Source organism: Equus przewalskii, chromosome 6 (genome assembly GCF_037783145.1).
Source record: "Equus przewalskii isolate Varuska chromosome 6, EquPr2, whole genome shotgun sequence".
In the NCBI taxonomy this organism is placed as follows: Eukaryota; Metazoa; Chordata; class Mammalia; order Perissodactyla; family Equidae; genus Equus; species Equus przewalskii.
This window is the reverse complement of record NC_091836.1, coordinates 197,595-212,155: the sequence shown is the minus strand read 5'-3', so window position 1 is coordinate 212,155 and position 14,561 is coordinate 197,595. Positions and strand designations below refer to the sequence as shown.

General features: G+C 62.2%; 1 protein-coding gene across 2 annotated transcripts; it reads right to left on the bottom strand.

The window, feature by feature from the left end:
• Positions 1-697: 697 nt before the first annotated feature.
• BSG (basigin (Ok blood group)) lies at positions 698-8,573 on the bottom strand. 2 transcript variants are annotated; one of them, XM_070624640.1, is made up of 8 exons: positions 8,296-8,573; positions 2,837-2,993; positions 2,316-2,404; positions 2,097-2,233; positions 1,749-2,025; positions 1,558-1,582; positions 1,362-1,432; positions 698-1,279 (listed from the first exon to the last, which is right to left on the bottom strand). In XM_070624640.1, the coding sequence occupies exons 1-7, from the start codon at positions 8,360-8,362 to the stop codon at positions 1,369-1,371; spliced, it is 816 nt and encodes a 271-aa protein (XP_070480741.1). In that variant the 5' UTR covers positions 8,363-8,573; the 3' UTR covers positions 698-1,279; positions 1,362-1,368. The 2 variants fall into 2 exon arrangements, with proteins under 2 accessions (XP_070480741.1, XP_070480742.1); XM_070624641.1 differs by having other exon boundaries at positions 1,358-1,432; positions 8,296-8,525.
• Positions 8,574-14,561: the final 5,988 nt, after the last annotated feature.

The window sequence follows — 14,561 nt, the reverse complement described above, 5'->3', positions numbered from 1 at the left end:
CCACCCCAGGCCCGCGGGGTCCCAGCTCCGGCCGAGCGCCCTCAGCTTCCGCGGTGGTTGTACTGGAGTTTTGCCGACGTTGAAAAAGTAAATTCCGCGTCTGAGCTGCTGCCTGGCTTCTCTGGAGACTCAGCAAGAGCCGCCGGGACCCCTGCCTCCTCCACCCGAGACCCTCACCGCACCTGCGACGGTTGGGCATGGAAGCAGAGCCACCCCGGACAAGCCGTTCCCCTTTCTGGGACTCAGTTTCCCCACTCGTCGGGGGGAGGCGTGGATGGTCCATGCCGGGCCCCAGAGTTTGGCAAGGGCATGCCCTCAAGGCTGCCCCTTGACCTCCGGGCCCCAGAGAATGCCCCCCTCCCTGTAGCCGTTGGCGTGCGGGTTGGTGAGCATGAGACCTCCTCCACCCTCCATGGGGCCCTGCCCGGGGGCTCCTGGGGCCCTGACTCCATCCCCCACTACCGTGCCCTGGCCTGACCCACTCCCGGCTGCCCCGGCCCCTCACAGACCACCCGGACCGTGGGTGCAGGCAGCTGAGGGGGGTGGCCTCTGGGACACCCAGAGGACCCCCCACCTGCACCCCTCGTCCTGGGAATGGCCTCCGGCCCCCAGCCTCACAGGGGGACACGGCCCCACGGCTGACCCCCCACAGCTCGCCTGCTGAGACCTAGGCGCGGCGCAGACAGGACTCGAAGAGGACGCGGTTGGCCTTTATTGGTGGTCAGGGCGCTGTGGGAGGAGCCTCACTGCTGGAGAGGGGGCCCAAGAGCTGACTCCACCCCGGGGGGTGGGAGGAGTGAGGGGGCACCCGAGGGGCCGGCAGCCCGCCGTCAGAGCCGTCCCAGGCATGACACAGACCACGGACCGACAGCGCCGGCTTCAGACGGCAGGAAGCTCGCACTGCACGACCTGTGACCTTCCGCAAAGGGCAGGAACCGGGCGCCGGCCCACACACCTCGTGAGGTGGACGCGGCAGGAGCCTGGGGAAGGCCGCCTGCCCTCCGCCTGGCCTGTGTGAGGGACCAGGGGGACACGAGGGGACACGGGGGACACGAGGGGCAGGGGATAGGGACGCGGCCTCTCTCGGGGCTCTCGGAAATGGTGATGTAGGAAAAACACAAGCCCGGGGGACAGAATCCTACACGCAGGAAGCCCTACTTTAGTTCTTTATAAAGGAGAGAAACTGGTCTGGATCCGGGTGGGTCTCCTTTCGGAGCAGGGGGCGCGGGGGGCGGGCTCCCAGGGCTGGGCAGGCCTGTGCAGACTCCTCATCAGCCACCTGCGGAGGGCAGGGTGTGGAGAGCACGCTCAGACCCCCGGGCCCGCCGCCCACACGGAGCAGGAGCCCCCCACACGCTCACCGCCGGCTCAGCTGGCGTTCCTCTGGCGCACGTTCTTGTCCTTATCGTTCACGTGGTGCCCGCTGCTCTTCCTGTGGATGACCGGGCTTTGGCGCTCAGAGGACCAAACAGCCGGCCCCCCCAAGACCCAGAGGACGGCGTCCAGGCCCTGCCGTCGGACCCCACCCACCCCCGCCCCTGCGAGGCCGGGACTTACAGTGGAGTGGAGCCTGCATCCTCGTCTGCGCAGAACGCAGCCGCATGTGAGAGAAGGACAGGCCGTCAGTGGGGCCCCTGGACCGGGACCTCACAGGCGGCCTGCCCTGCCGGGGAGCCGGGGCAGGTCGCTGGGAGGCCTCGGGTCCCCCACCCCCCAGGCTGGGAGCAGAGCCGAGGGCACAGGCTCACCGTCCAGGATCTCGTCCGGCTTCCGCCGCTTCTCGTAGACAAAGATGATGGTGACCAACACGAGGACCTCGGCCACGATGCCCAGGAAGGGCCAGAGGGCGGCGAAGCGGTTGCGCACGCGCAGCGAGATGACGGCCTGGCCGCTGCCAGCCGTGCTGGTGCCATTGCAGACGTACTGGCCGGGGTCCGTGGTCAGGTCCAGCTTCGAGATGCGCAGCTCGGTCTTGGACTCCGAGGATGTCACCAAGAACTTGCCCTGGGAGGTGTTGGTGATGACCTGCAGGCAGGCGGGCCTTTAGGACCCCAGTGGAGCCTGGAACCCCCCTCCCCCCGCGGGCGCACCCTCACCTGGTCCGCAGACTCGCTGATCTTGTACCAGAACCAGTCGGTGACCGGCGGGAACGAGGTCGACTTGCAGGCCAGCACGACAGACTCCCCCTCGGTGGCATGCTCCGACTTCTTGACGGCCTTAATGTGCGGCCGCCCTGGGGGCGAGGAGGCCAGCGTCCCTCTCTGCACCGGCAACTCCACGCACCCCCAGGCCGAGCCCGCCCGCCCGCGGCTCACCCTTCACTGTGATGCTCCTCCTGCCCAGGTGCTCCGGGAGGAAGATGCACACGTACTCCCCCGAGGAGTCCTCCTCGTCCATGGCCACCCTGCAGGCAGACGCGGGTGGGGACACGTGTCCGAGTGGGCGTGGCGGGAAGCCCTGGCTGCGGGGGGCAGGAAGGGTGTGTGCCCACCCCATCAAGGAGGGACCGGGTGGGGACGGGGCCACACCAAGCCTCTGCTTCCGCGACCCCCGAGCCTGAGGACAGCAGGTGTCCGCAGCCCAGTGAGGACGAGGCCCAAGGGCGGGCGGCCACAAGTGCCGGAGGGTTAATGAGCCGCGGACCAGGGATGGGGGTGGGGAGGCTCAGAGGCCGGACAGGCCGTGCTGTCCAGCAGCCACTGGACCCTCCCGGGCTCCCCAGGCCCAGGTCCAAGCAGAGCTGGTGTCACGTCTATCTGAGAGCCCGCTGACTGCAGAGTCCCGGCACACGGGCAGCGGTGGGGACGGGGACTCGGGCCCTCGGGGCCGCACTCACTCATACTCCATGCTCTGGCCAGGCAGCGCGTCCTCCTTGAGCACCTTGCCCGCCTTCACCCAGCGGTGGCCGATGACCTCGGCGGCGCTGTCGTTCAGCGTGCAGCTGAGCCGGGTCTTGGAGCCGAGCTCCTCCTGCCCCGGCCTGATCCTGCTCTCTGGGGTGAAGCAGGAGGGCACAGGATCGGGACAGCACCCAGCCCGCCCCCGCCCCCATGTCCCCGCCCCCCGAGTCCCCGAGGTCGGCGCTGCTGGGAGGGAACACGGCCTTGCTGGACCATCCGGAGTCGCGCCTGGAAGGACACCCTCCCTGTCAGCAGCCTCGGTCTGCAGAGCGACCATGCGGACGCAGGGTGGGACACGGGGTCGGGAAGCGTTTTAACGGGCCGGGTCTGAGGCGTGGGGACAGAGGCCAGAGCCCACCCTGGGCCCCAGACGAAGACGAGGCATCAGGGCCCACTGCTCCAGCCCAGCACAGACCCCAAGCTCCTCTGTCACAATGAATCCGTGGCCGCTGGTCAGGGTCCCTCACCGGACGGTCTGGCAGATCCCGTCTGCCCCCATTAGGTGAGGCCGCCAGGGTGGGACGGGGATGCTCGGGCCCGGGGGGACAGTGGGTTGGGGGCTCCAGGGGCCCGTCTTGGAAGACCGAGCGCTCCCACAGCCCCTCACAGTCACCACCAAGCCCCCACTTGCCCGGGACGCTGACGTGGGCTCCCGCGGCCCCTCTGCTTGGCCTCCGACTGGCGACCCCCGTCAGCGAACGACGTTCCCCTTGGGAACCAAACCTGGAGATCCCAGAGCGGGGCTGAAGGGCAGCCAGGGTCTCTGGGAGCTGGGATGGGGCTGGACAGGGGCTCCTGGGGACCCCAGACCTGCGGGCACAACGGAGCAGGGGGTGGGGGAGCAGGGGAACCACCAGAACCAGGACCCTGTGCTGAGGGCAGAGCCGCCCTGACCCTCGCTGACGCCGGCCGTCGCTGGAGCAGCAAGCCCCCCATGCCCTCTCGGAGCCTGTCCAGGGCTGGGGCAGATGTCACCTGGTCGCGGGGGTGCCCCGCCGCCCCCGCCTGCTGGCCTGAAGCAGAGTGTGACAGCGTGACAGTCATTCACCCAGAAGCGCTGTCGGCCGTCCTGAGCCCAGGCCCGTGGGACGCGGCACAGAGCTTCCCCTTCGGCCCGAGCGCAGGAGCCCGGGCACCAGGTCAGGCGACCAGCAGAACACGGGCCGTGTCTGAACGATGTTGGCCACGCAGAGCGGCCCCACGAGAACGCGGACCCCGGGACCCCACTGGGAAACCGCGTAACCAACACGTGGAACCGGGTGGGTGGCCAGAGATCCTGACCCCACTGGACGGTCATCTTGGCACCAGTGTGAGCCGACTCCACAGGCAGCAAATCTGCACTCATGCCCACACCCCACCCGAGGGACACAACCTGACTGCACGAGGGGACCCCGCCTGGCTTGCTCCCTGCACCCAGAGACCGTCAGCTGGTCGGTTGTTAAGATTATCAGACCTCAAACCCAAAAGGGCAGCAGACGGCCTTTCTCTGAGACGCCACAGCGGGGCCTGTTCTAGAAGGGTCCGTGGGACAGCATGGGGCGGCGGCAGGGGCCTGGCAGCGGGCCCCACCCCGCCCCCGGGACCGACTGCAGAGGGCCCTCCCTCCCCAGTGGCCTCTCCCGCGTGGACGGGACGCCCGCAGGGCCGGTGCTCAGCCCCACCGCCCGTGGGCAGCTCCTCCATGAGGACAGGGGTCCCCAGACTCCAGCAGGAGAAGAGGACCTGCGGAGATGCCCTCAGCAGCTCCTGGGCGCGCACACGCGTGCGCACACACACACACAGTGCCGCACACGTGCAGTTAGACAGATGCACACATGCGCACAACACACATGCACACGTTTACACAGGCAGTGCACACACACAGACACACACTCAAGGCCGAGGCTGCGCAGGACGGCACATGCAGGCTGCTGGCACCAAGGCCCGGGCCCAGGGTGCACTCAGGACAGGCACGGGGCGGGTCTGGATGCCGGCTGCCTGGACAGGAGGCTCGGGCGCCTGCACCGTCTTCAAGGAAGTACCTCCTGCCTCCACATTTCTCAGGAGTCAGGGTCTCCCAAGATAGCACAGCCGTGGCCCGTGCAGAGTCGGGGGTGACTCGGGGCACAAGCGAGGCCGGCGGCCCCTCCCAGCCCAGCTGCCTGTCCACCGCGGCTGCACCCCTGTCCCTCAGCCAGGGCTGCTGGAAAGGACCTTGGCCAGATCTGTCCCAGCCTCAGCCCTGAAGGCCACCTCCAGTGGGGGCCGAGCTGGGCCATCTCCAGCTCCACCTCCCTCCCCAGTGTCTGAGGACCCCCCCCCCAGCCTGAGGGCCACACGCAGCAGGGGACCGAGCCAGACCACCTGGGCCACCTGCCAGCCTGTCCCCTAAGGAGTCTTCTCTGTAGCCTGGCTGTGTGCTACCACGTGTGCTGCGTCACCTGGGGACGTCTGGAGCATCACAACGGTGCTGGCCCACCTAGGTCACCCAGGGACCTGCTGCCACAGGTGACATGACCTGTGACATGCAAACGGGAGAGCAGGGGGCGACAATGGAGCAGGGCAGGAATGACGCCCTCCGGTGCCCTTGGCCAAACCCAGGGCCCTGGACACAGGAAGTGGGGCACCCTGGGGGAATCCACAGGGAATGGGATGGGAGGAAGGACAGGCCTGGCCCTGAGCCACCCTGGAAACTCAAAGACCCAACTCTGCCATGTGACCGGAACCCCAGTTCCCTGTAGGGTCACCTTCATCTAAAAACAGCCACCCACTCCGCACCCACTGGGGCAGGGCCGTGGCGCAGGGCCAGGCAGGCCTCGTGGTCAGCAGCCCGGCAGCCCTCGGGACGAGGCTGCAGGCACCCGCCCTCCACCCCGCCTGCTGCCATGCAGCAGGCCCGGCAGGACAGAACGTGTCTGGGACGCCAGCCCGGCTCACCGTCTCCCGCCCCCAACCCCGCCAGCACGCGGCTCCCCCCACCTGAGGCTCAGAGGGCCCACGTCACCAGCCACAGGACCAGCTAGCAACCCCGTGCCAGCCCATGCCGGCCCAGCAGACGATGGGACCCTAGATGGTCCCGGGGGAGCCTGGTTCTCCCCGAGAGGACCTGAGCGCCAGCAACATGTGGGTGGAGGAAACCACCCCTGCAGGGGCCCCGAAGCAACTCCTACTTCACTCACCTGGGGGGAGGGTTGTCCCAGCCCCGGGGAACAGAGGTGCTGTCACACGAGGAGGCCCCAGGGAAGGCCGGCTGGGGCACGCGGCCCCCGAGAAGCTGATACCGGCCGAGGCCTCCTCCACCCACCGGGCCATCCGCACCAGGTCTGAGGGGCTCGGGCGGACTCGAGGCCTATCTCCGAGCTCGTCTGAGTCCTCCCAGAGGCGCCTGCAGGCTGGCCGGAGGCCAAGGGCCTGGGCCCAGAGGCCGTCAGTAAATGGTCGCTTTGGTCATAAGGAAGAGGAAAGGGGTGGGCTGGGATCTGGAAGTGGGTCAGGAGTGACTAGGTGAGTCCCTCCCGGCCCCGCTCAGGGCAGCCAACCGGGTCAGGGCTCAGAGCTCCTGCCTCCCGGGAGGGCGCGGGCCGACCCTTCTGGGCTGCACTTTGTTCCCTCCGCGCCCGACACCATAAATCTTTAACCCAGGACCACAGGGCGAGTCGAGACACGGGAGAGCGGTCGTCCTGGAAAACGCCTTAACTACGTTCCCAGGCACATCCCCCCAACCAGACATCTGCCGCCCCAAACCCGCCCCCGCCGCGAGGAGCCGAGACAATCAGCCTCCCCACGCTTCCCACTCGGCACCACTCGGCCACCTTGGGGCTTCTCGCCTCCAGTCCCAGGCCTCAGTTTCCACCCTGTAAAACGAAGAGGGGAGGCTACATGCCATGTCATCCTGGGCCCCGAAATCACACAAGATGGAAGGAAGCAGAGTGACCGGGGCTCCCTACAAGGGCTCAGTGTTTGGGCCAACAGCCGGGAGCAGGTGCGGACCCGGTGCAGGCCACGGGACCCAAATCCCGGCAAGAATGACAATCCCCTCCTGCTCGCAGAGCCGGCCCCCTTCAGGGACATTCCCGTGCGTGTGGCTCCAGCGTCCACTTGAGGACAACAGCCCACTCCCCGGGTGAGAGCCAAGGGCTCAGGGAGTCGGGGGGGTCCCTCCACTCACCCCCAACACTCCCCGGGCAGGGAGCCCCACCCTCAAGTTGTCTCCCCAGGCCCCAGAGGGGCCGCTGGAGGACCCAGTGGGGTTGTCCCTTCCCCTGGTGGGGGTCCCTCCAGATCTCCTCCCCAGGGGCCCCCATCCAGGGGTCAGGCCGGCTCCAGACCCCTCCCCTCCCCTCCCCTAAGCCAGAAAATCAGGAGCTTCGCCCCCAGTACCACCCTGGTCAGACCCCTGGGGCCACCCAAGCAGATACTGCCTGCCCCCAGCCCCACACTGCCGCCCCTGGAGGTCCCCCCAAAGCCTGAGAAACCCCCCCATCTGGCAGTGCTGCGCTCGGAGCTCCCCCGACCCACTCCTGAGTGCTCCCAAACCCGGGAACCCAGTGCAACCCTCCGGGGTCTCCCCAAACCGAGGGGACCCACAACACTGCTGTACCAGAACTGCCCCCGAGCCCCACGAAGGACCTCGGCGGGGACCCCCTGACACACAGTACCGCCCCCAGGAGCCTCCAGGGCTCCGCAAATCCCAGGGACCCCCACACTGCTGCCCCCAGGATCCCCCGGCTCCTCCCAAATCCTAAGGGCCCCCCCGGTTTCCCCCAAACCCCGGGGAACCCCCCCAAAACCCGGGGAGCCCCCGCGCTGCCGTACCTGGGAATCACTCGGGTCCCCCCAAACACCGGGTCCCCCCTGCGGTCCTCCCAAAGCCCGAGGACACCCCGCGGTGCCGTCCCCGGGATCCACCTGGGTCCCCCAAAGCCCGGCGACCCCCCGCGTTGCCGTCCCCGGGATCCACCTGGGTCCCCCAAAGCCCGGCGACCCCCCGCGTTGCCGTCCCCGGGATCCACCTGGGTCCCCCAAAGCCCGGCGACCCCCCCGCGGTGCCGTCCCCGGGATCCACCTGGGTGCCCCAAAGCCCGGCGACCCCCCGCGGTGCCGTCCCCGGGATCCACCTGGGTGCCCCAAAGCCCGGCGACCCCCCGCGGTGCCGTCCCCGGGATCCACCTGGGTGCCCCAAAGCCCGGCGACCCCCCGCGGTGCCGTCCCCGGGATCCACCTGGGTGCCCCAAAGCCCGGCGACCCCCCGCGTTGCCGTCCCCGGGATCCCCCGGGGTCCCCTCAAGTCCCGAGGACCCTCCGCGCTGCGGGCCCCGGGAACTCCCTCGGGTCCCCCCAACGCCGGGGACCCCCCGCACTGCCGCCCCCCGAACCCCGCGGCCCCGAGCCGGCCTCCTCCGCCCGCCGGCCTCACCTGCCCCGGAGTCACCCCCGGCGCCCAGCACCACGAGCCCCAGCACCACCACCAGCGCGGCCGCCATGTCGCCACCGTCCCCGCCGCAACCACCGCCCGCGGCGCTATAAGAACCGGTCGGCGGGCCGGGCGCGCGCACGCAGGGCGGCGTCGGGGGCGGAGCGGGGCGCGCACGGCACGTCGGCAGGAGCCCGCGCACGCGCACGGGTGCACGTATGCCCGCGCGGGGCCGGGCCGGCTCTTGCTACGGAAGCCGGGGCGGCAGCACCACGTGACCCGAGCAGGCCCCGCCCCTCGGCCTGTGGCGTGGCTGCGTTGCTAGGAGACGGGGGCGCGGCCGGCGAGGCGGGGCTGGGAGCCGGGTTTCTCCTTGCTCTTCGGAAACCGTGTTAGAACGGCGCTGCGCCCCCGAAAGCGGCTAAAATGCTCGACTTATAGTATGTGTTTTCTACCACAATACGAAAAAGAAAAAAGCATTAAAAGGAGGCGATAGGGACCCTTGTGAACAGGTGGATGTGGGCCCGCAGGTGTGGGGCTGCCAGATTTGGCCAAAAAACATCTGGACGCGGTTAAATTTGAGTTTCAGACAGAGACTGAGTGATTTCTTAGTGTAAGCATCCCGTGCAATATTTGGATGTACTTATGCCAGGAAAAGATGGCTATTTGTATGAAATTCAAGCGTAACCGGCCATCCGATATTTGCCTGGGAGACCTACCCTGGGGTCCCCATGTTTTACAACAAACACTTTATAAAATGATAAATAATTTCAAGCAAAAACAGGGTCATGTAATCTTCGTGACCCTGGATTAGGCAGTGGTTTCTTAGACGTAACACCAAAAGCACAAACAACAAAGGAAACAGTAAATTGGACTTCATTAACATTACAGAATTTTGTGCCTCGAAGAGCACCAAGAAGAAAGTGAAAAGACCCACAGAATGGGAGAAAATATCTGTAAATCGTGTATCTGATCAGGACTTATATCCAGAACACATGAAGAACACTTACAACTGGATTAAAAGAAGATGAATGACTCAATTAAGAAAACGGACAAAGGCGGCCAGCCCAGTGGCGTAGTGGTTAGGGTCGTGCATCCAGCTTCTGTGGCCTCAGGTTCACAAGTTCGGATCCTGGGTGCAGACCCGCACACCGCTCATCAAGCCGTGCTGTGGTGGGGTCCCACATACAAAATAGAGGAAGAGGGGCACAGATGTTAGCTCAGGGCCAACCTTCCTCTAGCAAAAAACAAACGAGCAAAACAAACAGACAAAGGATCTGAATACACACACTTCTGCAAAGAAGATACGGAAATGGACAAGAAGCCCCTGAAAAGGTTTACGACATCCTGAGCCCTCAGGGAAGTGCAAACCAAAACCACAGTGAGATGATGGTTCACACCCCAGCGGATGGCTGTCAGCAAAAATGCGGAAAATGGCAAGTGCTGGTGAAGGTGGAGAAATCAGAGCCTGTGCACGGCTGGTGAGATGCCAAACGGTGCAGCCGCTGTGGAAAGCACCCTGGCAGATCCTCGGAGGCTTAAACCAGAGTTACCATCTGACCCAGCAAAGACTGAAAATCCACATCCACGCAGAATCTCATGCCCAGATGTTCACAGCAGCACGACTCATAATGGCTGAAAGGCAGAGCAACCCGAATGCCCACTGATGGATGAACGGATCCACACTCGTGTCCACCCACACGCTGGAGCATGACGCAGCCGTGAAGAGGAGTGAGGCCCTGACACGGCTGCACGTGGACGGACCTCGAACCCACGATGCTCAGGGAAAGAAGCAGACACAGAAGGACACACGGCGTGTGACCCCATGGACAGGAAACGTCCAGAACAGGCCGATCCACAGACAGAGAGCGGGCTCACGGGGGCCAGGGGCTGGGGAGGGGGTGGGGGTGATGCTGATGGGGAAAGGGTTGCTTTTTAGGGGGATGAAAATGTTCTAAAATTGATTGTGGTGATGAGCGCACAACTCTGAAATGTACTAAGCCCACTGAGCTGTACACTTTAAATGGATGAATTGTACCGTATGTGAATTATCTCAACTGAAACATAGGGTCATGTAAGGGGGCGGCTGCTCTAGCTAAGGGGTCAGGTGCCTTTTCGGAGGTGATGACATGTGAGATGATAACAATGAGGAGGCAGCGGCCACGGGAAGGGGTGAGCGGTACGTCTGGGAACAGCCTGTCCGGCGCAGGGAGGCAGGCCCGGGGAGGAGGCTGAGAGGAGCCGGCCAGCAGAGTCCCAGCTGCCGTGGACGTCGGAGGCAAAGGCAGGAAGGAGGTGGCAGAGGGGCCAGGACTTGCTGAGAAAGGGGCTATGGGGTGAGGACCTCACGCCTGCAAGACCCACTCTCAGAAGTGCCCGGAGCCGACCAGAAGCCCCAGCCCTGGGCCCATGGGCTTGGCGAGGCCGCCTGCACGGGGTTGAGAGCTACGTGCAGCATGAGGGAGGCCGGCGGCCAGCTGGCCTCAGGGCCCCTCTGGCCGGGGCCGCATTCCTGCCCCCCCTGCCCTCCCTGGGCTGGGCTGCCGACAGATCTCGTGGGAAATATCAGGGCTGCCAGGAAGCCTTTGTTTACAAAATAAAGCCGCTCCTCCTTGAAGACCCAGTTTTCTGGTCCCCTCCCTGAAAGCCTTTCCTGCCCCCTCCCCCAGATCCCTCTCTGCTCCATCCTGGCCCCACCCGGGGGCAGGAGGCTCCCCGTCCCCCTCCGCTTCCAGGGAAAGGCCAACCAGGAGCACTCCGGGAAGGGTGGCCAGAGGTAGCAAACAGAAATACAGGACACCCAGTTAAATTTGAATTTCAGGTAAAAAAAAAAATCAGTCCATCTCTTAGTATGAGTATGTCCCACGCAGGATCTGGGATATACTGATCCCAAAAGCCATCCATTCTACACCTGAAATTCAAACTTCACTGGGCATCCAGTATTCCACCTGGCGTCTCTCACCCGGTCCCCTCGCCCTTGGTAACTCCCCTCATCGCACGGGTCACTCTCTGACCTCAGGTCCATCCTGGCCTCTCGCCTGCTGCCCGCCCGCCTGTGCGCAGGGGCAGGGACAGCCGGCCTGGCCTGGCCTGGGCCCCACATGCTCCCGGCGGGTGCCCCTAACTGGCTGCGGCCGAGTAGATGTCCAGGACCCTCGCTGTCTCCCACTCTCGGCCCCTGCGGCCTGCACCCCTCGGGAGGGGTCCAGACTTCGATCCGGCGTCTTCCTGGCACAGCAGGATGAGGGAAGCTGCCGTCTGTCCAGCTTTGCTCTGCGCCTGGGCCCGCCCGGTAGAGCCTTCATCCAGCAGCCCCGGCAATCAAAGCCGGACCCCTCCTGCAGCCTCAGGCCCAGCCCCGCTGACCCCTGGGCTTCTCGCCCTCCATGCCCCCCACACCTTTGGCTCCGGCCTCATGGGCACCGTTTCCTGCCTCCGAGCCTTTGTCTGGTCTGTGCCTGGCCCCAACGCCCTTCCGTGCATCACACTGTCCGCCTCCTGGCAGAGGCCTCCCCGGCTGGCCGTCCCGTCCCGTTGGCTTCCTTCTACTTTTTGTTACAAAACCTTTCAACTCGCAGCCCAGGGCAGAGAAGATGGCATAGGATCCCGGTGCCCTCGCTGGCTCTTGCGCAGGGTTTCCGGCTCATTCTCTGCATTTTTCTGAGAGGGGAACTGTGAGATCCAGCCCCTCCCAGCGGTGTTTGTGGGGCGCGTGGACTTTATTCTCTGGGCGAAGGGGGCCCGGGGAGGGACTGAGCGGGAGCGGGTCATCAGCTGACGCGTGCAGTAGGGGGATGTCTCGGCCGCCAGGGGAGGGGGGCCTGAGGGTCGGGAGTGGACGTGGGTAGGGACAAGGCGGCCCCCAGACCCTGTGAATGAGACGGTATTTGGAGAAAGGGTCTCTGCAGATGCAGTTAAGTTAAGGGTCTCGAGACGAGCTCGTCCTGGATGAGGGGGTCCTCATAAGTGAGAGAAGACGAGAGACACAGACACAGAGCAGAGGCCACGTGGAGACGGAGGCAGAGGTGGGGTGACTCGGCCACACGCCCAGGACGCCTGGGGCCCCTGAGGCTGGAAGAGGCAGGAGGGACCCTCCCTCCTGGAGCCTCCAGGGAGATTGTGGCCCTGGCCCCCTTGACCTCTGATTTCTATCCCCAGAACCCTAAGGATTTTTTTCCTTTTTTTTTTTTAATATTTTATTTTATTTATTGAGTTAATGATAGGTTACAATCTTGTGAAATTTCAGTTGTACGTTAATGTTTGTCAGTCGTGTGGTAGGTGCACCTCTTCACCCTTTGTGCCCACCCCCCACCCTACCTTTCCCCTGGTATCCACTAATCTGTTCTCTTTGTCTACATTTTTAAATTCCTCATATGAGTGGAGTCATACACAGATTATCCTTCTCTCGCTGGCTTATTTCACTTAACATAATTCTCTCAAGGTCCATCCATGTTATTGCAAATGGAATGATTTTGTTCTGTTTTGCAGCTGAGTAGTATTCCATTGTATATATGCACCACGTCTTCTTTATCCATTCGTCTGTTGATGGGCACTTAGGTTGCTTCCACGTGTTGGCTGTTGTAAATAATGCTGCCCTGAATATTGGGGTGCACAGGACTTTTGGGATTGCTGACTTCAAGCTCTTTGGATAGATACCCAGTAGTGGGATGGCTGGGTCATATGGTAGTTCTATTTCTAATTTTTTGAGAAATCTCCATACTGTTTTCCATAGTGGTTGCACCAGTTTGCATTCCCACCAGCAGTGTATGAGGGCTCCTTTCTCTCCACACCCTCTCCAACATTTGTCACTTTTTGTTTTGGTTATTTTTGTCATTCTAATGGGTGTAAGGCGATATCTTAGTGTAGTTTTGATTTGCATTTCCCTGATGATCAGCGATGATGAGCATCTTTTCATGTGCCTATTGGCCATCTGCATATCTTCTCTGGAGAAACGTCGGTTCATGTCTCCTGCCCATTTTTTGATCGGGTTGTTTGATTTTTTGTTGTTGAGTTGTGTGAGTTCTTTATATATTATGGATATTAAGCCTTTGTCAGATATATGACTTGCAAATATGTTTTCCCAGTTAGTGGGCTGTTTATTTGTTTCAATCCTGTTTTCATTTGCCTTGAGGAAGCTCTTTAATCTGATGAAGTCCCATTTGTTTATTCTGTCTATTGTTTCCCTTCTCTGAGAAGACATGGTGTCCGAAAAGATCCTTTTAATACTGATGTCAAAGAGTGTACTGCCTACGTTTTCTTCTAGAAGCCTTACGGCTTCAGGTTTCCCCTTTAGGTCTTTAATCCATTTTGAGTATACTTTGGTGAATGGTGAAAAAGGATGGTCAATTTTCATTCCTTTACATGTGGCTTTCCAGTTTTCCCAGCACCATTTGTTGAAGAGACTTTCTTTCCTCCATTGTAGGCCCTCAGCTCCTTTGTCAAAGATAAGCTGTCCATAGATGTGTGGTTTTATTTCTGGGCTTTCAATTCTGTTCCATTGATCTGTGTACCTGTTTTTGTACCAGTACCATGCTGTTTTGATTACTGTGGCTTTGTAGTATGTTTTGCAGTCAGGGATTGTGATGCCTCCCGTTTTGTTCTTTTTTCTCAGGATTGCTTTAGAAATTCGGGGTCTTTTGTTGCCCCATATGAATTTTAGGATTCTTTGTTCTAATTCTGTAAAGAATGTCATTGGGATTCTGATTGGGATGGCGTTGAATCTGTAGATTGCTTTAGGTAGAATGGACATTTTAACTATGTTTATTCTTCCAATCCATGTGCCTGGAATGTCTTTCCATCTCTTTATGTCGTCATCCATTTCTTTCAGAAAAGCCCTGCAATTTTCATTGTATAGGTCCTTCACTTCCTTAGTTAAATTTACCCCGAAGTATTTTATTCTTTTTGTTGCGATTGTTTTTTTCCTTTTTTTGAGGAAGATTAGCCCTGAGCTAACTGCCACCAATGCTCCTCTTTTTGCTGAGGAAGACTGGCCCTGAGCTATCCATGCAGTTAAACCCTCAGACGAGGGTGTGGCCCACCCCGTCCTGCTGCCCACCCCGTTCGGCCGCCCCCTTCACTCCAGCAGAACCCGCACAGCCATGTGGCACCGAGTCCCTAGGCCCCACGAGTGCCAGGGGCCTGGCCTTCCAGAACCTTCCTGCCAGCCCACCCGCCCGAGGGGAAGAGCTGGGATCCAACATGGGCGGGCAGCTCTGCTGCTTGAGCTGCGGGCCAGGAAGCGGCAGCTGTGAGGCCGAGATAAGCTTCCT